Source organism: Mytilus californianus, unplaced genomic scaffold, assembly GCF_021869535.1.
Source record: "Mytilus californianus isolate M0D057914Y unplaced genomic scaffold, xbMytCali1.0.p SCAF_9, whole genome shotgun sequence".
In the NCBI taxonomy this organism is placed as follows: Eukaryota; Metazoa; Mollusca; class Bivalvia; order Mytilida; family Mytilidae; genus Mytilus; species Mytilus californianus.
In genome coordinates, this window is record NW_026262745.1 from 98,648,990 (window position 1) to 98,673,498 (window position 24,509).

A 24,509-nucleotide genomic window follows, 5' to 3' on the forward strand; every position below is an offset into this window, starting at 1 on the left:
CTTAAAACGTGTAGATCGATCTATGTTCAGCTCTGTTTCTAGTTGTACCACTCATAAGCAAGAATTTTCTCTTTATTGTACAACGTGCACAATCTTGATCTGTAGTAAATGCGTGGCTACAAAACATAAGGGTCATGACTTTTCTGAAATAGAGACTGTCGTGGAAGACTTTCGAAATTCTGTCAAGCAACAAATTCCAGAAATGAAAATAAAACTGCAAAGTCTTACAAGCTCTATTGACAAAATTCGTTCTTTGCCATTGAGAGAAGTTGGTGAAGATGCAACGCAACTTCGATCACAAATAGAATCAGCGGTTATGCATGTCCAAAAGGTACTTGACGAGAAAAAGGCCATAAAAATTTCAGAAGTCAATGATTTTGAGAATTTCGAGAAACAAGAAATGCAGGATGCGGTGGAAAATAAAGAACGAATATTGAAATCTTCAACCGCCATATATTCGAGTTTAGAGAAAATGTTAGCTGAGGAACATGGGGTAACATTTTTGAACGGGTACAAGGCTTTGAAATTAGAATATGATGAACTTGATGATGGTTTGAAGGAACTAAATCCATACAGTTGTAAAGAGCTAAATCAAACTGCCTTCTACAAGGACGTTATAAAAGCAATTATCCAGGCGGCCAATAAAGTGTAAGATTATACCTATTATACTATTCATTTAAACAGATCGACGGGAAAATCTCGCAATATCCGAAGCTATGAACGACATCAAATAAACGGATATCATTTACCATAAAACTTTTTGGAAACTTTGATTTTTCATCATAACTTGTAAATTCCATTTACGCATCAGGTTCAAACATTTCATTCATTGAAAACATTATTTTGTATATAAAATCAAATGTAGACACAAATGAACTCAAATATTTAAAAATAGTATTGCTAGTCTCACAATGCTGTTGTGCACCTACTTTATTAGCACAGTATTTCACTTGAATTGTCCAAAACTTGCAATAAACCCTCATATCGTCGTATGTTTCATTGGTTTTAGGGACAAACTACACGCCTCTTCCTCAAACCAATAAAAATATTGTATTATTGATTAGCTTCTTGTTTTTCTTTCGTTTCCATATATAATCTTCAACACGGAGCCTTAGCTCACACCGAACAGCAAGCTATAAAGGGCCCCAAAATGACTATTGTAAAACAATTCAAACCGGAAAACAAACGGTTTAATCCATATAAAAAACGAAAAACGAGACTAGCGTTGATCTATCTCTATTTTCGATTTCAGATAGGTGTAATTACTTGAAATTGTCTTTTATGTTTATTATCACTTTTTTTATTTTTATTTCTCAAGATTAAGGGATGATGGAAAACCTGAAGTTGATCTACTGGATGAGGAAGAATTAGTGAAGACGAAGTCGGTGGTGAAGTATTTTCGATGTCTTTTTTTCATCTGAATAAGAGCACGACGAGCATTCTGTATATCGAGCATAAAGATCGCGAAAGAATTACTAACGGTGGTCAAGCATTGCTATCGGATAGTGAAATATCTGTATCGGATCGTGAAAACAATTCAATCGCAAAATCTGTGAAAATATCCATTGTATTATCAACAGGCGAGAAAAATCAGAAAAAAGAAATATGTCTATCAAAATAGTTCATCTTACTTAATAATACTGTGCACTAAGGTAAAGAAAAAATGCATTACTTTGATGAAACTAAATTTGTCTCTACTAACAACTAACACTTTCCAACTCTAAGTCAATGTTAGACATTGCATGACATTGAAACGTTTAACACAACAAATTTTAGATACAATTATTTCGGGATAAATTATTTTCTATCTATATCTATTTACATTTACATTTTTGTTTCATTAGAATCCGTAATTTTGATTGACTATATAACAACAATCAAAAGGCACTCCAATATCATATTTCAATTCTATATAAAAATACAACAGCTATGGCTGCACGTGCTATGGTGACAACATTAATTTAATGCATTGAAAAACAAACGTAAAGCTTGATATAACTCTAATGCTGCGTTCACACGTAATTCGAATTCGATTCGCATTAACTAATTCGAATTAGTTTAATTCGCATTCGAATCGTTTTACGTCCAAACGTTAATGCTAATTCGAATTGCAATACGCGTCAAATTTGCTTTACTGTCCGAACGACGTTAAGTTTTAATTCGTATCAACAAAAACGGATTTTCTAATGCGAATTGGTTAATGCGAATTAGCGAATTCGAATCAATTCGAATTAAAAAAGAAGAGTGTGAGCGCGATTAGCGAATTCGATTCGCATTCGATTCGAATTCAATTCGAATTAAATGTAGGTGCGAACTAGGCATTAATTTCATGGTTGTAGCATAAAAATGTAACTATAACAATTGAATGCTTATTTTTAAAATGTTATAGGGTTGTAAAGGTGTTAATCGTGCGCACATTTTTTATATGAAGCGTTTTCGCGCTTTATACGAAATGTGCTTCAGTCAACACTTATCACCAGAATAAAATTATTAAATGAAGCAATCAATTCTTAAATAAAATTTCTTCTATGAAATTGTTCATATATTCTTACGGTCATTTCGAAAATGGCAGTCTAATGATATTTTGGTCGGATTTTCTTCAAATTTTTAGTTTTTTTTTTTAATCTAAAATTTGACTCTTGGAATCATTCTAGACTTCCATGATATACATAAATATAACTATATATCAGTTATTAAAAAACTGGTCATTATCGTGATATATGGACTGCCCACAGGACAGTGGTATTGACTAAGGCAGCGATAATGACTGAGCCGTAGGCGAGGTCATTATCGCTGTCGCAGTCAATACCACTGTACTACGGGCAGTCTATGTATCACGATAATAACCAGTTCTTCGATAACTATCATGTTTATTTCATTGAGGAATCATGTTTTTAAAAATTCTCATAAATTCAAATTGTTCAAAGCAAACTCGAGTTATTGTATACAGTGAATACCAGTCATAGTGATAACTATAAGTCACTGCCATTCATCTAAGTGCAATTTTTCAGAATATGAATACAAAATAAAGTTTTCTATAATTTTATAATTCTTGTTGCTGAGTAGTTTGTCTCTATCAGCATCGGAAAGTACGACAAAACGATCATTTGAGTTGTCTGTAGCAAACGTGCTTTCCAGTTCAGCCATGTTCCAAACGTCTGAATCGCGATTGCGTTTTATTAAAGAGACATCACTCTAAACAGAGAAACCACGCCCCACTGGTCATTAACATGCAAAAGTCCGTTAACGTCCGGTTTTCTAATCCGTATTTTTCTGTTAACGACCGATGGAATGTTTTACTAAAGAATAAAGAATGTCATGTGGCCCCTTGTTATCCAATAAGAGAAGCTAATTCTTAACCGATATGAAATAAATTGTTGTTCAAATCCCAGGACATCAAGAATAAAATCATCTTTTATTTTTTTTTAAGAAAAACTAATTTTTGAAATCACTGGAACTTCCCAATTATCATTTTCTATTGAATTTCTAGCTTATGAAGATAGTTTTTTTAACCATAAAGTATGACTTTTGACAAAATGCCCCTTGTTTTGATAAAAAAAAAATCGACATGGATCTTCGTCTTATCTTTTTGATATAGATATAAAAAGTATTGATATCCGATGAGGCATTCTTGACTCATAATAACGTAATTGAATTAGGACACCACGGACTAGTCGGCACGGTCTTATTAAAAAGCCCTGACCAAATTGCATTGAACCATCATAGCCTAACAGATTATTCCCTAACCAGAAAAAGTAACGGATGTCTGGTCTTTTGCATCTGAAGATTACATTTGAAAATTTTCATAAAATTACAAAATGATTTGAACACTTTCAATAATTTGTGCGATGACTAATAAATGACATCGGATCTTTCACGACCTTTTTCACGATCTCAAAAAAGTGATACCGATCTTTCACGATCACCCACTTTCTGTCTAAGCTACTCAAAATAATTTTGAGGGCCACTTGAAACATTAATATAGAACGACATTGTTCAGAAAACAATAATTTAGTCATTTCATATGATGAAAAAAAATCATGTTTGTTTACACTTTTAATGTCATTGAAGTGTTTTGAAGAGCTATGTGCCTTTTGTAAAGTTGTAAAAACGTTAATATTTTAAACTCCGATTATCTAACATACTGGTCATAATGTTGAACCATTTTGACAGACAGTTTGATTTAATTTCAAATTTGTCCTTATAATTCATCAAATAAGATTATCTATTGACCTTGCATGTGTCTTCTCGATACGATTTCCTTCACAATCCGATACCAGATCTTGCACGATCAAATCTCAATACTCGACCACCGTTACTTATTGTTTCAAGATAATCTTTCTTGATATACCGAATGACAGCTGTGAAGATGATATGCTGGATATTTTTAGCATATAAGATGCAATCGAGAGAAAGATTTTTGTCTTTGGTTTTGGAAATCTACCGTAGCATACTTCGGCCAATATAAATAATATCATTCTGAATGGTTAGAGGATGGTTAACCGACTTTTGTACATAATGCACCAAAAACCGATATACTATTAAAACATACTGTAAATAAACGTATTATTCCTGAGATTAACAAAATTGACACAAAGTACACTTTTAGGACCTATGTCGAGATCTATATGTATTTTGTGACGTTGGGTTGGTGAACCTTTGTTTATATTACGTGGTAAAAAAAAACCACGAAACACGATAGCAGATATTACAAGGACAATTATAGAAATATAGTATGAACAAGAATATCCAATATATTACAAAGGAATGCTGAAGGAAATTATGAATGTTTTTATCAAAAAGTAAAATAACAAAAATACCGAACTCCAAGGAAAATTCAAATCGGAAAGTCCCTAATCAAATGGCAAAATCAAAAACTCAAACACATCAATCGAATGAAAAACAACTCTTATATTCCTGACTTGGTACAGGCATTTTCTTATGTAGAAAATGGTGGATTAAACCTGGTTTAATAGCTAGCTAAACCTCTCACCTGTATGACAGTCGCATAAAATATCATTATATTGAATATAATTACTGAAGTAATGTTCGTATATTACTTTGCATTTTCCCACAGTATACTAAATAAATATTGTTTTGCATATTATCCGTCCTCCATTTTTTTAATCTTTCTGCTGATATGTGTATATTAAAGCTAAAAGCTAACATGCACTGGCATTTGCATCCTCGTCAATTTTCTACGTCCATTGAATATTTAGTCACTGTTATATTATAAAGATGTACATGTATTTCCAGGCACCACGATCACTGATGGAAAGACGCAATCTTGCGAACTTTGTTTGTGACGTCAAGAACTTTCAAAATGAAAATGAACGACAGAGAGCTGAGGAAATTTACAATGTTCTGCTTGAGAAAGAAAAAGAACTCAAAACTATCTTTGAAAATAAGGTAAACATAGAAACTTTTTTCAGTACAATGAATACCACTCGATCCCGTCTGTATAGTAAACATGTTGTATAAAAGGTCACCAGTAATACCACACTGCCTTCAACATCTGTTCTCATTAATATTATAGACTGATAAAATTGATTTTTTTTTTATTTGCCATTGTAGAATATAGTAGCCGTTGATACTAGATATCAAACAATGAAGAAGTTAGTTCGACTTCCAAAAGGATTAAATGAAGAGCTGTCATCATATAGAATTTATGAATGGGAAGAAAACGACCTAGAATGCAGATGCCTTCGACGTGAGAACATCCGTATTAATGCCGATAAACTAAGGTATGGGCAAACAGAAATATCTTGTTTTAGGCCTATTTTGTGTAATTAACTCCTCCTACTGGTTGCAATCAAGATCCACGAAACTTTAATTAACGATAGGAAACGATGGTTGTTCTACATCTGCTGTTATTGAATTTGTTTGGAATTTTTTTTCTTACTTCTCTTTAAAGGGAATCATAATGATATAACAGAAACAAATATTTAAGACTGTACCGACTTTGTGTAATCAATTTCTATTTTCATTTTCAACCTAGATCCCTAGATCTTAACAGTTTGCACACCGATTGAAATTATGCACCAGATATAATGAAATGTATGAGGATATTTTAACCATTTCATACGCTTTATACTTAGTCATTTACATGCAAAGTTTTGTGAAAATTTCTCCTACATATTACCATCCAGATCCTGGATTTCACCCGAAACATTGTAAAAGTATTGAATTTGGGCCTACTTTTATTGAAATTCACTGATTTAGAGTTTTTATATTATTTTGCGTAGAGTTATTTGTAAGATCGAGCTCAAAAAGGAATGTTGGTTAAAAAATCAGAATATTAATAATATAGTTTTCTAGTTCTGTTATTGCTACAATCTTATTGTATATATTTAAGGACAACGGCCACTTCAACCAAGTTTGTTTTCTTAAGCAAAAAGTAATATTGAAATAATACACTTGCAGTTTCGAGATTTAGAAAAAAAAGTGCCTCGTTGTATGATGTGTTGTAAATATTGAGAAAAAAAAATTGAACTTTTTGATTGTCAATGACAATATTTGTTGTTTGAGAAGGGTTATGTTTAAGACTGATTTGTTATGTTTACAAAAAAATCTACATAAATCATTCTGTATGGATCAATGGTATAAAAGATCATGTACGTAAATCAACCTCTGATGAACGTGGCATGCATTATATACTAAATGAATAATGGCATGTAAAACAGAAAAAATATTGTAATTTATTGTTATACTAAAGTGGCATGATCAGTATGTACAATGCAAAATTAAGGAGATATGATTGCCAATGAGACAACCTTCAATCAAAGACCACATGACAAGGATGTTGAACAACCACATATCACCTTATGACTAAAATGCCCCTGGATCACAATCATACATTTCAAAGAGACCAACAACTGCTCGATTTAAATAGGTGAACAATAAACAAACAAATAATTATAGCGGGTAGTCTGCTCATACAACGAGGCACTTTATTTTGAAAAAAAGTGATTCGTCATTACCTTCAAAGTATAGGTCAATCTCTTTTATAAGCTGTGTAGGTAAAAACATGGAACGAACTGTTTTCAATCATGTATATAATAATTTACATTTGCAAAAAAAAAAAATCAACAGTACATCACTTACTTGAAATGTATAATTGTATTCTCAACTCACTTGAAAAGAAGGAACTTTATATTTTGTCTTTTGCGATTTTTCAAGAGCTTTTGAAAAGGTTTGGCATAGAGGGCTATTACACAAAATGAAAGCTTACGGAATACATGGTAATTTAATTAACTGGTTGAAATTTATCTTTCTGATATAAAACAAAAAGTTGTGATTAATAAATCATCATCCTCATTTTGCAGTCTTTCAGCGGAAGTACCTCAAAGTTCAGTACTTGGTCCCTTATTAATTGTTATATATATATAAATGAAATTGCAGAGACACTCACATCTCTGACCAGACTCAGGGCATACCGATTTGTACTTTCAAACAGCAGATTCTATCTCAAAATTTAAAATCCAATCAAAAAGTCTATAAATAAATAAAGATGTACCTAAGCATTATTTATATGGCTCAGACCGAGGGAACTAAATATTAAAATATATAACTCAATTAAGATGATCATCGTCTTTCTTGAATTATGACTTGTTCAGAGTCAATATAATTTCTGACCCTTCTTGTGTTTGCGGGTACAACATTGAAACTGTACATGTAACCATTTACTTTTCGACTGTTCTTTATATACATATCAGAGAGAAATTCTGACGAACAATCTAAGATGGCCTCCTGATGACCTTATATTGAATATTAATTAAATAACATCTAGTAATCTGAACCTCTCGTTTGAACAAAACGTACAGATATTCAAACATGTTTTCGAATCTATTAAAAGGTCTGAGAGATTTTTTGTCATATGATACCGAATAGTGTACTTGCGGAACATTCACATCATCATTATCATTACCAATTCGTCCGTATAATTGTTTCATATTTTCTCAATAGTTAGACTCAGCTCATATCAATATTGTATTGTTATTCGAAGCATGGTTTACTTGTGTCCAATCTATTTTACTTTGAGTAAATAAAACATGCTTAAACAAACAAACGACAATCATGGGATTACATGCTAATGGTGTTGGACAGACTGTCAACGTATATTTGTTCCGCATAATGTTTTCCATCCAAATAAACTACATTTTAGTTGTTACAAACACATACCAATTACTCTGTAGTACAAAGAACATGTATTATAGTGATTAAAAGTAATTTATTGTCCCATAAACTCAGTATGTAATCATGTAAAGGACAAATTAAATTACCGTAAACAATTAAAATTTGCCAATGTTACGATATACATGTGAATAGTTGATGCAGAGTATTTACATTCATCAGATACTGGAACTACAATGTCATTCAATGTTTATTCTAAACTGGAAAGGCACGAATATTTTGTTCTCAACAGAATAACTGTTAGATGATATTTGTTCTGTAGAGTACTGTCATGGACTCCTTGAAAATGACTATAGATATCTTAAAAAAACGAACTCCAAGGTAAATTAAAAAATTAAGAGCAATTCTCTGTAACCATCAACCATTTTATATAGGGGGGTCGGCACGCATAGTCACCGATTTTCATGAAACTTAGCCAAAACATGTGATGATGTAAAAAAGTAAGAAAATTGCCCACCAAAATATTGCTAGGCCATGATTGCCATGGCAACCAAGTGAATGAGATTTCCCGCAAATTTTGAGGAATTTTGCATCGAAAAAACAACTACTTTGCAGTCATTCGTAATCAAAACAAGGTTTTCTTTATTGATATTTGTAAATATTTTTCAGAAACATGAAACTTAACAAACAAAAAAGCAATGTCATATCTAAAAAATATTTTTGCTGAATATTGTCACAACCGCAGAAGCAGAGGTCATTTTTCATTGAAGTTGAGTAGACAAATTTCACACATTTTGCATGAACAAAATAGACATTTTTGCATCCACTTCCATTTAAGCTGTGGTTATGAATGAAAAGTATCAATGTTTCTTATCAATAAATTATAAAAAAATGTTTGGGATATTGGGTTCTTGGATGGTTGCTATGGAAACAAAAATGTGCCTTTTTACCTCTAAAATGTGGCCATGTTATTAAAAGAATCCACAAAAAGTCATAATTATTAAATAACTATGATGTGCAAACTATTGGCAATTAATTACCATAAATATGTCCACAGGTCAAAGGTCATTGATGACCTTGACCTTTGACCTTGTGTATATTATTTGAATTTTGAAAGGAAATGTAATAGAAAGAGGCATACTATACATGGAGAAAAGGTTCAGGACGTTTTAAGCAACTATTTTATTAACATATGAAAAATAAAGAGTCAAGGTCATGTCAAAAGTGCTTATCAACCACCCTTATTTGATAAAAAAAAATGTACCTAGCAACCATACATGATTTCATTCAGGACTATATAAACTATTACATAGACGTAAGTTAAAAGGTCTTTAGGGGGGTGGGGTGTCATCACATAAGTTTTAAGCAACAATCATTCATTAAAAGTGTAAAAATGCCTAGTAACCATTTATTTATATTAGGAAAGTGCCTAGCAACAATATATTTATATTGAAAGAGTGCATAGCAACCATTTATTTATTTAGAAAAACTGCGCAGTAACAATAAATTTTAGGTTTCATTGGGACAAAAATCAGAAGAAAAAATAATATTAAACATGCAGTTTTCTCTAAGAACACATGTCTAATCCAGAATAGTAAATTATATAGCAAATTCAATTTCATGAGACTGATTACACATTCAAATACAAAATTTTAAAAGAGGTCGTCCGATGAGACAACTCTCCAGAAGACAACCAAATGTTATTTTTAAGACAGGTCCTTTGAATGTACAAAAAAGAAGAGAAAAGGAATATAACTGCTAAGAGATCGACGAGTTTATTTTATTGGTTGGGATTGACCTTTCGAGCATAGACAACATATTCATTTACAATAACACATTTTTGTTTCGATAGCAACCATCCTAGAACCCAATATCCCAAACATTTTGTTATAATTTATTAATTAGAAACATTGATACACACCGTTTTTTGTATTTAAATCGTTTGTGGCTGATGTGCATCTGAATGTACAGAAAATTCCTTTTCAGCCTGTTTTGTGCAATATTATTGATCTTCAGATCAAGACACTATCAAATTCATTTCATTAAACATCCATTATCCCCATCAAAAAAATATAAAATGGTATTTCCTCACTAATAGAACTACCCTGCATCCGCTCATTGCTATGTTTGTATTTCAACAGTGGAAGATTAAAAAATGTTTTTTTTTTAAAATACGATGTGTGTTTAGCAAAAGTTATTTTTTTAATAGAGCCACAGAGCCAATTGAGATTTACTCATAACATTGGGCTAGTCGTTGTTAACTTTTAAAAAAAAAATTCCATCTGAAATTAATAATCAAACAGACTAGGCCAATCAGGATCCCTTTTTGGCCCCAAAATATAGAATTATTACAAATTTGCTAAAAATGTAAACTCTAACGCTATTTATAAGAAAGTGGAATGCGTTTGTTAGACAAATATGAGTCGTCTTTGACAACACAATGGACACGCGTCAGGTACTTGAATCATTTGTGCTAATTGTAAGACGGTTTTTGTCTTAAATGGAAGTGGCGGCACCTGTGTTCAGTCTTAATGTTAGAATAACAATATTGTATGTAATGAAAATGCATTACATATATAAATGTTGAGACTGAATATGAATTTGGCAACTTCCATTTTAGACAAAAAAACATCCTGAAAATGAAATTTAATAGCAAATTTGATAGATTTTCATAGTTGAACTTGAATTTTAGCATTTGTAATGACCAAATCAGTTCAAATCTTTAACACAAACTGATTGATTCAAGTGAAGTACACACTTAAGCCAGGACTTCTCCTTAAACCAGATTTGGACACAATCATCATTAGAGTATGTACTTTAAAATGTATCCCATGATGGCTTAAATGGCTAAAATAGAATATAGGAGTAAAATGCAAGTTTAAATTGTCTATCATCATGAAAATTGTTATAAATAGAATAAGAGTGAACACGCTGAAATGTCTCGCCTTCTTTACTAACCATTGATTTTATGTTGATAGTCCTAAATACAAAGCTTTACTACAAGAAACACATAAACTTAACATGATCCAAGAATGAGGTCAAGGTCAGATAAACCAAACGAGAAATACATGTACACCTTACAATCATTCAATAAACCAAACATAGTTGACCTATTGCTTATTGTTTCTAAGAAACAGTCTTAAACAAGAAAACAATGAACCATGAAAATGAGGTCAAGGTCAGATGAACCATGCCAGACAGACATGTACACCTTACAATCAATTTAGGCATTAAATATAGTTGACCTATTGCTTATAGTATCTAAGCAACAAACTTAACCATGAAAACTTAACATTGACCAATGAACCATGAAAATGAGGTCAAGGTCAGATGATACCTGCCAGACAGACATATACACCTTACAATCCTTCCATACATCAAATATAGTTGATCTATTGCTTATAGCAGAAGAAAAACAGACCAAAACACAAAAACTTAACACTGAGAAATGAACCATGAAAATGAGGTCAAGGTCAAATAAAACCTGTGAGACTGGCATGTACATCATAAAATATTTCCATACACCATTTATAGTTGACCTTTTGCATATAGTATTAGAAAAAATGACCAAAACTCAAATACTTCACTTTGACGACTGAACCATGAAAATGAGGTCAAGGTCAGATGACACCTACCAGTTGGACATGTACACCTTACAATCATTCCATATACCAAATATAGTAGACCTACTGCTTATAGTATCTGATATATGGACTTGACCACGAAAACTTAACCTTGTTCACTGATCCATGAAATGAGGTCGAGGTCAAATGAAAATTGTCTGACGGGCATGAGGACCTTGCAAGGTACGCACATACTAAATATAGCTATCCTATTACTCATAATAAGAAAGAAATTAACATTACAAAAAATGTTGACTTTTTTTTCAAGTAGTCACTGAACCATGAAAATGAGATCAAGGACAATGGACATATGACAGACGGATACTTCGTAACATAATGCATCTATATACAAAGTATGAAGCATTCAGGTCTCTTAGCTTCTAAAACATAAAGCTTTTAAGAAGTTAGCTAACGTGGCCGCCGCCGGATCACTATCCCTATGTCGAGCTTTCTGCGACAAACGTTGCAGGCTCGACAAAAACCTGACAGGATCTTTAATATTCTGAGTGAAGGTATACATATTTACAGGGAAGTTTCTGGCCTGAAATGATGAATTTTAACCTTTTTTATGCCCCGCTGAAGCAGACGCGGTATTAAGTTTTACCCTTGTCCATCTGTATGTACGTCCCTACGTCCCAAAGTTGGTGTCCGTTCTCTAACTCTAGTTTGCCTCAACCAAATGTTATAAAACTTTACACAATGCTTATTACCACAAAACACAGATCAAGTTCGAAATTGGGTGGCATCACTTTTACAGTTTAGGAGTTTTGCCCCTTTATAAACATAAAAATTGCTGAATTTTTCGTTTCCGTCCTCTCATTTTAGTTTGCCTCAACCAAATGATATGAAACTCATATACAATGCTTATTGCCACATAATACAGATCAATTTCAAAATTAGGTGGCGTCACTTTTACCGTTTTGGAGTAAATCAATGTTCCTTTATAAACATAATAATTGCTGAATTTTTCGTTTCCGTTCTCTAATTTAGTTTGCCTTCACCAAATGATATGAAACTTATACACAATGCTTATTACCTCAAAATACAAATCAAGTTCGAAATTGGGTGAGGTCAATTTTACAGTTTTGGAGTTATGTTCCTTTATAAACTTAAACATTGCTGAATTTTTCATTATCGTTCTCTAATTTTAGTTTGCCTCAGCCAAATGTTGTTAAACTTGTAAACAATACTTATTGCCACATAATACAGATCAATTTCGAAATTGGGTGGCTTCACTTTTACCGTTTTGGAGTAATATGCCTTTTAAACATAATAATTGCAGAATTTTTCGTTTCCGTTCTCTCACTTTAGTTTGCCTCAACCAAATGTTATGAAACTAATACACAATGCTTATTACCACATAATACAGATCAAGTTTGAAATTCACTGGCTTCTCTTTTACCATTCTTGAATTATGTCCCTTTATCAACATAAAAATTGCTAATTTTTTCGTTTCATTCTCTTACTTTAGTTTGCTTCAACCAAATGTTATCAAACTTATACACAATGCTTATAATATTACCACAAAATACAAATCAAGTTTAAAATTTGGGGGTGTCACTTTTACAGTTCTAGAGTTATTTTTGTTTACAAATGGAAAAAATGCTGAATTTTTCGTTTCTGTTCTCTAACTTAAGTTAGCCTCAACCAAATGTTATGAGACTTATACATACTGTCTTTTACCACAAAACTCAGATCAAGTACAAATTTGGCTAGCGTCACTTTTACAATTCTTTAGTTATGTCCCTTTATAACTTCATAAATATGATATGCAAGCGGGGGCATCATCTGTGTTCCACTGACACATTCCCCATTTATGTTTTGTCTTTTTTGCCTATTATCTTGAAAACAATAAACGAGAAAGAGAAACATTTAATTTAATAGATTATCAGCAGCACCAGATCTACTTCGTTTAAATCGTCAGCTGATTTTCATTGGAATTATTGCCCTTTAAAGACGTTTTTTTTTTGTGTGCGTTTTTGCCTAATATCAAAAATACCATATTATAGCAGAAGGAAACTTTAAAATTCAAAAATTATCAGCAAGACACGATTACAAATAATTTAACATGGTTAAATTCGTTTGACAATCCCTAATTAGAGTAATTAACTTTTAAAGACGATTTGGGGTAACAATCGTCATTTAGTATTAACATAAATATATCAATATACAATAAGCTATGTATAGCTACAAAAGTAAATAAACATGAGTACATAATTGTGATAAGGAAACAAGAAAAATTGCTGTTATTTGAATTTGTCTCCCTTAGTATTCATTTAAGGGCAAAACACCTATATGGAGTAAAATGAAAATTTCGAATATGTTGATATAATGATTAGTCTTGTTGGTAATTTTTGGTATTAAATTGTTCATTTATCCATATAAATTTCAATAAAAATAATGATTTGTTATATTACTTTCTATCCATGTATTGAAGGTTCAAGATTAAGAACATAAAAGTAAAACAGGAGACCCCTTGGAAATGATATTATGATTCAACAGGTATTTTTTCGTGAAATTGATAAAATACTTTGGAAAAAACAGCATTTGTAATTCAAGTAACAACAGGAGACAAAGTAGCTGGCAATTAACGGAAATGTACATGAGTAAACTCATGTATGTGAATTATTTAAGAAACACAATTACTGTTCTTAAAAGAAATTTGAGAGTCTAATTGGAAGAATGAATTACAACTTTAGTTTTAAAATTTCAGAATTTTTACCTAAAGCACCAATGCAAGGATGGTTGCTATGCATTTTCTTATTAAATGAGAATGGCTGGTAAAGTTTATGTTGACACTATTGACCCCTTAACTTTAAATTAGGATCTATATCATAGTTCGTATTAATCTTAACCCAACTATGTATGGTTGCTATGTACTTTTATATCAAGTAAGGGTCGTTGCTAAGAACCTAAAACATGACCTTGACATCTGGTATTTTGCTTTCTTACCAAATAAAAGCAAAGTTTGGTCTAATAGATATAGGAAGATGTGGTATGAGTGCCAATGAGACAACTCTCCATCCAAGTCAAAATTTATAAAAGTAAACCATTATAGGTCAAAGTACGGTCTTCAACACGGAGCCTTGGCTCACACCGAACAGTAAGCTATAAAGGGCCCCAAAAAAATTACTAGTGTAAAACCATTCAAACGGGAAAACCAACGGTCTAATCTATATAAAAAACTAGAAACGATAAACACTTATGAACCACATCAACAAAAAACAACTACTGAACATCAGATTCCTGACTTAGGACAGGTGCAAACAAATGCAGCGGGTTTAAACGTTTTAATGGTACAAAACCTTCACCCTTTTTCTGAAACAATAGTGTAACATGACAACATAGAAAGACACATTATAAAATATCAACTGAAATAGCATAACTCAATCAAAGGACATATTAACACCAGTGAACATAAACTAAACAAATAAATTTGACCTATTATACAATGGAAATACAAAATAAATAAACTAAGAGAAGAATAATAAAAGTAACATGTTATATCGGTATGAAATGTTAAACAAATTAAGAAAAACAATATGCTCGAACAAAAATATCAGCCATTTGCAATAACTTTAAACATAGGTAAATGAAAATAATTTTGTTGTTAGGTATACGTGTACAGTTCCAATAGAGAAAGGAAATATTTTTATAAAAAAATAATTTTGATGTTGATAGTACGAAGTGAAAATTTATAGTTATACCAAACACTTATCAAAGCTGGTATATAGACCAGATATAACCCTGAATAACATTAAATAACATAAAAGCATTACAATTAGTATCAACAGGTCAAATAAACAAGAAAGTACGATTTGAGAGTACTCGCAGTTACTGACAGCTAGTTAAAAGCCAAAACAATTAATAATAAAAAATCATGCATTAGAGACTAAAATCAACTAAAACACATCGCAGGGATTTAGCACTTTAACGTCATGGACAGTCAAAGAACACATGACTTGTGCAATGACAAAAATAAATGTATCGACAGACAGTAGGATAGTTAGGAGTTTAACCTCTTTATACATCAAAATGAACGTGGGTGTGTCTTTATACATCCCGTTTGAAAAGAATACATTTAGAGATGTTTTAGTAATAATTTGTTGATGACAAAATCGATATTAGTGCCAATGTAAACTATATTCAAAGATCTAATTACAACATTGGTAAGATAACCTTTACTAATAAGTTTGTTTAAAGGTTTGATGAGTTTACACGGATCACATAGTGATTTCCGCGCTTTAAGTACAATATTACCGTAAAATGTAGGATGTGAAATACCGTTTTTAATCAGTTTTCAGGTACAGCCAAATTTACTAATCAAATCTTTCTATCTATGAAAGAACTTAGCAAACGTTTTACGTAATTTATGGTAACGAAATCCCTGACTTAATAATTTACCAGTGATGCATTGATTACGTTCGTTAAAATCTATGACATCACTACACACATGGGCATAACGAACGAGTTGGGATATATAAATACCGTTTAAACTCTTTTTCTAAATACTTTTTGGGTTTATTTGTTACAACTTCCTAACAAAATTAAATAAAAAAGACTGAAGGTCAAAGCCAAGGTCATCAATAAGCTTTGACCTTTAGGTCAACTTTCAGGTCATCGAATGCACAACATCTTCCAAGTGATTTTATTTTGTATCTGTCACTGTTTTAAAGCTATTTTGCTAACAATGTCAAAATTCTTTTTCAAAATACAAAAAAATGACACTTTATGTTCCAATAGCAACCACCCTAGCAACTAATTTCCAAAACCTTTATTGATAAATTATTCCTAGGCAACAGTGATAGTTTACATTTATTATCTTAGTATAATTGGTTGTGGATGCAAAAGTGTAAACTTATGTCATGCAAAATGCCTATAATTTGCCTTATTGAATACAGTGAAAACTCCACTATTTAAATCAGTGTTGCTCCCTTCTTCCCCTTTTGTCAGAAATATTTTTTATCTTTCATCTTACTCATAAAGTGTTATATTTTAATGAACAAAAGTCAAAATATTCATAAAACTTGAAATGTGTGCATGATTGCTGCTTTAAATGGGTCATTTTTGTTCGTCAAAATATGCATTTTTGAGGCAAAATCCAAGGGGACCCGTTAACATGGCAACGGGGCATAAACAAATGTTTTGTCAACATATTTCTTGTTTGTTTATCGATAGCTACCAACAAACCAAATTTCAAGAAAATCTGAGACTATGAGTGCCGCAACTTGGTTGGTGGTTACAGAGAATTGCTATTAAGAAGTCCATAAAACCTGACAAAATTAACCGCTGGACTATATCAACCAACAGAACGAATATAAAAAAACTATCATATTCTTGACTTGGTACACGCATTTTCCAGAGAAAATGGTGGGTTAAACCCTGTTCAGCTAGCTAAACCTTTCACTTGTATAACAGTTGTTTTACAACTTTTCCGTCTACATGTTATATTTGAGCCTTTTTTCGGAACAAGATTGCTCTACATTGTAATTGAAATAAAATTCTGCAGAGCAAACATTGTACTTGAAAAAGGATCAATTGTTTCACTTACGGTTTTATCCTTAAAGAAAGGTTCATTTAACGTTACACTTTGTGACTGAATTTCCTTAAATATCGCCTTTTTTCTACTTTGTCTGGGGATAAATTCAATGTCCACTTGAAAAAGCTGGTTATCTATTTTGATCACGTAATTCTTTATGAGTTATTATGAGCGTAGAACTATACTGGGTTTATAGAATCAATGGAAGTTTTACATATTCGTATAACAGGGTAAGTAAGATGTGCATGTCTTACTGGTTTCATCTCACATAGATCTAATTTTTATGTTGCGATTAAAAACGTTAAACCTTCGTGATAAGGTTCTTTCCTCAGATACTATAAGCAAAAATTCAATTATATTCAGTGAGTGAAATGGTTGTAAGATTTCCATATCGTTCTGATGGGAATATCTGTAGTAAGACCTTGAACTACAAGTCTTAGACTTCCAACATTAAATTCAATTATAATCAGTCGAGTAGACGACACATTCTTGCGGAAAAGTATAAATATCTGTATAAATATCTGTTCTATCAATCAGAATCTAAGCAAAAGACTAGAGGTAGATGTATACCATGAGACGACTGGATGCAAAGCAATACCGAATAATAAATGTTATGAAATGATTAAAGCGAATTAAAATAAAACATTTAATTTTGGCAAATTGTTACAATTTGATAAGAAAAGAAAAAACAACAACAAAACGATAGACGTTAAAGTTAATTTAATCAATGTTCAGCACAGTGCGTCAACAACACGTTGTCCACACATCTATATCAATTGCGAGTGAAAATACAAATCTAAATCATCAGTTATAACTTATGATGATCCATCGGCCTCTGATCAGTACATAATTACATTGTAAATAGTCTATCCACAGTAGAAATTAGCATGAAACATACGCTGAAAAATAAAACTTCCACAGAAAATGAAACTGAAAATACTAGGCATAAACAATGGGAGGGATAAATAATGGGAGGGTTAGTTTTCGGCAATCAACGGCAGAAGGTAAAACTTTTATTTCTTTAAACCACAAGTCGATAAAGGAACCAATCAAAATTCGTTGTTCTAATATAAAATTCATAAGAAGTTGTATCATTAGATAAATGTAAAGAACCGAAATAATTCAAACAGTATAAAGTCTATGTTGACTGTTGTACCCCTTTTTTGACATTTTTACCTATTATGTCTGTTTGTTTTGTTGTCAATATAATGGAATTTTATGCGACTATCATACAAGTGAGAGGTTTAGCTAGCTTTAAAACCAGGTTTACTTCACCATTTTCTACATAAGGAAATGCCTATACCAAGTCAGGAATAAGACAGTTGGTTTCCATTCTTTTGATGTGTTTGAGCTTTTGATTTTGCCATTTTATAAGGGACTTTCCGATTTGAATTTTCCTAGGAGTTCGTCTTTTTTTTTTTGTTATTTTACTTTTTTCTTAAAAATACAGTTGCCAATTATATATTTTTAATAAATTAAAATTAGCACAATTATGGACATTGATTATTTTTGCCATGAGTTGTGTTCTGTTTTGTAATTGATTGTAACAGATTTACCTTGAAGTAGCCAAAGTTCATTGTTGTGCACTGAGTACAGGTAGACTATATTAAAAAAAAATCACAACAAAAGAAACTTATTCATTCCGATGTTCAAACGAGTTGCAAATAGTTTGATATAATATATTTTGTTCTTTTGTTTTCTTTGTCTCGTCTGCAACAAAAGTCCTAAAGGTAAGACATAGCAATTAAAATATTCTGTCATTCGTCAATATTTATGTGTGTTACGACATTATTAGTTTTGTCAAAAAATCATGGAAACTTGAACAAAATCTTTTCCATGGTTAAGATATAGTATCTGGAGCAACCTTTTGAAATCTTTCATTTCATTTTCCCGAACCGTTAAGTGATAAATGGACTCTATTTTTTTGCAATTGAAAATTTTTGACGTTGTATTTAATATGTCAAACCTTAATGGAATATTATAAAACTTAGACAGGATTTTCATCCGGATGAGACAAAAACATCTGGATTAAATTTTAAAAACATTTCATATTATTATGCCCGGTCTGTTATATTAGAGGGACATCATATTTTCTGGTCTACTAGTCCGTCCCATATCCATTTCTCTTCCAAGGACGTTTACCATGTAGTTGAAGTCACATCAATTTAAAACTTAATATTCCAATCAGACATTACTGATTACTTAGAAGTAGTGTAGTTGAAGTCACATCATTTTAAAACTTAGTACACCCGTTCAACTTATATACCAAAGTACGGTTTTGACACTAACTAAATAGTTCACTGGACATGAAAATGTACCAGTGTGAAATCAGTACATTCTCAGGCTTTATATTTTGGTTAAGGCAGTTCACCATGAAGTTCTAGTCAGATTAACTTGAAACGTAGATCGAATGTTTACTACGATGTTAACTTGAATTGTATGCAAAATCACAAATTTTATCCTGATTTCACGGTTGACTTTACAAGAAAAATTTTGTTGCGCGGGGCCTGGTGGCCTTAATACACATATTCTTGTATTTTCTCGCATTTCATTGATAAATTGACTCTGCAGTTAACATTTAGATACAGTCTGTGATTAAAGTATTTTAGACATCAATTACGTTGACATACTTTGACATGTTTAACCCCGCCGCATTTTTGCGCCTGTCCCAAGTCAGGAGCCTCTGGCCTTTGTTAGTCTTGTATCATTTTTAATTTTAGTTTCTTGTGTATAATTTGGAGTTTAGTATGACGTCGATTATCACTGAACTAGTATACGTATTTGTTTAGGGACCAGCTGAAGGACGCCTCCGGGTGCGGGAGTTTCTCGCTGCATTGAAGACCCATTTGGTGGCCTTCGGCTGTTGTCTGCTCTATGGTCTGGTTGTTGTCTCTTTGACACATTCCGCATTTCCATTCTCAATTTTATTTCATGAAAATTTTACAAGGCTTGGACATAAATAACAGAGTAACAATCAGTAATATTCCAATCAAAAATATTACCTAGAAGTAGTGTATATCGAAAATTTAGATAATGATCCATTGTCATAATGATCATGTAGTGCATATTTTCATTTCTACCATTTTCCTGTATTATACTAATAAAATAAACGGACTTTGTATAATTTTGCAGTCAACATGTTGGTGCAGTCTATGTTTAAACAACTTTAATAACTTTGTCACAATGTCAAGGAATATTCCAAAACTTGAACCGAGGTTTTTTCATAATTAAGTTATATCACCATAAGCAAAAAGTTTGTTTCTAACGTTTAAATTTTCGGTTAAAGCAACCAAGGTATTTGAAAGTCAACATTCAATTTACATTTTCAAACTGACAGTGGCTAAGATGACAAGATTAGAAATAGGGTTTATATATATATGATGTGTGTATGTGTTAGTATTGATTTGAATACAAAAGTAATATAGTTAGTGTTATTTCAAACTCAGCATGTTTAACGGATTATAATTTCAGTTACATTAAAAACAGAAATAACTCTGTAGGAGTGTATATCGCAAATTGCAGACGCAATCCATTGCAATTGTACTTTGAAGTGGAAATTGTAGCCTTGGGTAGAAACAGTATAATTGGTAAGTAAATGTTAATCAATCGATTTTACCTGATCAATAGTTCAAAATGGAATTTTTGTTTGAGGGATGAGCTTTTTAAAAACCATATAGGGAATGGTTTGAATGGTCTGATTTAGTCAAACGAAAACTTAAAAAGGTGTCAAGTTTGGAAGGTATTTATGTTCTATGCAAAAATTAATTCATTATAGGATTGAGCATATTTTTCCATAGATAATTAATGTGTAAATTTGGCCGATTAAGTCTCAAACTGAATGATCGTCCGAATGACTTTTAAATGTTTTATGTAAAGTTTGCGCACCAATAACCTCTAGTAAAAATAGGTTTAATCCTCATAATTCTCACCCAAACAATTGTAATTTTTTAAGGTCCGCCTCTGATAGTATGGGTGTTGTTTAGAATTGCGCTAACGTTAAACGTATCCATCTGCGATGCGGCCGCTATATTTATGACGTCGCGTTATTGAGATTATGATGATGTTATTATTGAATAGAAAATTGTAACGGCAGACGTATTTGTATCTGTATCGCCTAAATCAAGCTTGAGATAACTATTAACAATACACAACATAACCTACCAATCTACATGGGTGCTGTGATTGGTGCCGTGACCAGGATGCTTCTGATAACGCCTAATTGGGTTCACATAAAAGTCAATCAAAGCAACACAAGGAAAATCGTGTGCCACAAAGGAAGTGTTGAAAACTATTGTAATTGAAATCGAAGGATTGCTAAACATTCGTCCGATAACTAACATTTCTACTGAATTAAAGATCATGAGCCGCTGACTCCAGCGCACCTGTTACAAAAACAATGTATATGTCTGTGACTTGACACCCGATCGGAATTCGGACAAAAATATTGACAGTTTTACATCTAAAGATTTGTGTGGCGAAAGAATAAACCATTTGTTTTAAATCTATGTTATATTAATAATATAAACAACAATACAGCCAGATAACAATACGGTGCACATTGATACTGAATTTAATATCTATTTTTTTGTTCGGCCCACATTTGTCCAGTTCAAGGGAGATAATTAATATTTTAAAAACTTGCTAAAATAGGTGTCACAATTTTCCGATAATGAATGTAAATTGAATTGCATTATAAAAAGGATTGAAATTGAATTTATAGTCAATAGAGAAAAATATTGTTCACAGTTAATAAAATAATCTCGCGTTCTTCGCGACACTCCCAGGGAACAGAAAGTTAAACACAAAGTCAATGTTCACTATCAAGACGTCCACTCATGGATTTTCTGTTTTACTTGTTTCGCAGCACGTCTCTGAGGTCTGGTAGAGAAAGTTTGAGTCTCACACTTTGAGTTCTGTTCAACATTATTAACAATGTCAGTTTGTTCAACATTGTCATCGTGACATTCCAAAGGATAATCGAAGTTCAAAGTTCTGTTTTAAGGTTTCTTCGACGGCAATGATACCTTTGCTGATCTACATTGTTCGTCACTACTTTTGGATAAGTTTATGATTTTACCAATATTCCACATTTCTCTCGGAAGATCGTCTTTGATCAAAACAACGTCACCAATCTGTAGATACTGATTTGAGCGCACTCTTTTCTCTTTAAGTTTAACGGTAGTTCTTTCACGAATGCTGAGCAGATAATCATCTCGCCACACTTTCCAGAATCTATTCAAATGGTTTTGACCTTTTTTTCCAAAGTTCCAAAAGATTTCCGGTTGAACTAAACTGAGGTTTATATTCTGGATCGTCATCATTATCGATTCGCTCTGGTATTCCGGTGTGTTTATTTAGCGTGAGGAAACAAGACGGTGTTTACACAATATTAGAGTCAATATCCTCACCAATGTATGCTAACAGTCTACTATTAACATCGGCTTCAACTTCTGTTAAAAGTGTTTGTAATTGCTCGACGCTCAAACAAACCTTTCCTATGGCTTTACGCAATGAACGCTTTGCAAGTCCCACTATTCTCTCGTAAAATCCACCCATCCAATGGGCTAGTTCTACTATGAATTTCCAACTGATGCCTTTGTTAGAAACATAGTTTTGAATGTCCGGATCGTTAAGAACCTTTTTCCTTTCCTGTTGTACTACATTACTTGCGGCTTTAAACTGTAGATCATTATCTGAAACAATTTGTATAGGAATTCCGCAACGGGCAACAAATCTTTGGAATCCAAGATAAAATTGTTCTGCAGTCATATCAAGCATGAGTTCCAAACGTATTGCATGCACAACTAAGCAGGTGTATAAACAGACCCACACCTTTTCAGTTCCATTCACAGTTTTTATATAAAGCGGACCAAAGGAGTCAATTCCGGTGTATTTGTACGGACTAGATTCAGTTACTCTTTTCTTCGGGAGTGGAGGGATGAGCAGATCTTATACGGCCCTCCTCAATAACGGATACAGTTTCCACAAGTTCGTGAAACATGTCGGACTGTTGATCTACCTTGCGGAATCCAATGCTTTTGTCTTATTTCTGATAACGTTTGAGCATCTCCAATATGTAACAAGTTCCTGTGGTAGTTGTTAAACAAAAGTTTTGTGAATACTTCTTTCTTCGGTAACAAGATCGGACATTTAGCATTTTCAGGAATATCTGCATGTTCAATTCTACCTACACATCCAATTAATCCTTTATTGTCTATTGTAAGACCTAATTGACGTAAAGTATTACTTGACTTGTTTTTAGTAATATCATGTATAACCTTCGCAAAATGTTTCCTTTGAATGTAAACAATCCACATGCATTTTGCATCTTCAAGTTCCTTTGCAGTAAGCGGTCCCGAAATGGTGTCCCTTTTCAGTTTTCTAATGAATCTTTGTATCCAAGCAGTTATTCTCAACAATCTTATCAAGTTTGAAAAATTGTCACAATTCAGATCAAACGGTGATTCAGATTTTCGCTCACAATTATCTCCTATAGGAGGCTCCCCAACAAGGAGTTCAGTCTGTTTGGTCCTATTGCTCGGTTTAATTTCGGATTTCATAAGGTTATCGTTTTCAACTGTCAAATCATAAGACCAAGTTGGCCATTGATCGTGTGAAAGCAGGAGCCAAGAAGGTCCATTCCACCATAGATTGTTCGATTTAATTTCACTAAAATGTATTCCATGGCTTGCAACGTCGGCTGGATTTATATCGGTTGATACATAGCGAAATTCAGTATCGGTGCATTGTCTGATTCCCTTTAAACGATTTTCAACAAACGTTGACATTTGTGTTTTCGACGCTAATCAATGAATGACACACTGCGAATCTGTCCATAAAGTTTTCTTCATTACAGTGACTTTTAGATGACTTTCAACAAATGCTAAGCATCTCATTCCAATAATAACGGCAAGAAGTTATAATCTCGGTAGGCCAACTGTCTTAATCGGAGCAAGACGTGGTTTTGATTAAATCAAGTCTACTCTACATGATTCATCTGTTTCATGACGCAAATAAATTGCACAAGCATAACCATTTGTTGATGCATCACAAAAACAAAGTAACTGATATGTACACTGGCTATCTAATCCAATGTATCGATCGAAAGTATGTGTCTGTATTTGTTTAATGTCAAAAGCAATTTCTATCCATAAGTCGCAGTCATTATAGGACAACTTACAATCCCATTCAACCTTTTTACTCCATAAAGTTTG

The 24,509-nt window shown here is 32.4% G+C and overlaps 1 protein-coding gene across 1 annotated transcript in view; it reads left to right on the plus strand.

Annotated features, from left to right (window-relative positions):
- The window catches only part of LOC127714073 (SPRY domain-containing protein 3-like), a 28,865-nt gene that overhangs the window by 146 nt on the left and 4,210 nt on the right, over positions 1–24,509 (plus strand). The window contains exons 2-3 of the mRNA XM_052220020.1: positions 1,319–1,393; positions 20,767–20,882. Of these exons, the coding sequence (XP_052075980.1) occupies positions 1,319–1,393; positions 20,767–20,882 (191 nt within the window). The remainder of the gene's footprint in view (positions 1–1,318; positions 1,394–20,766; positions 20,883–24,509) is intronic.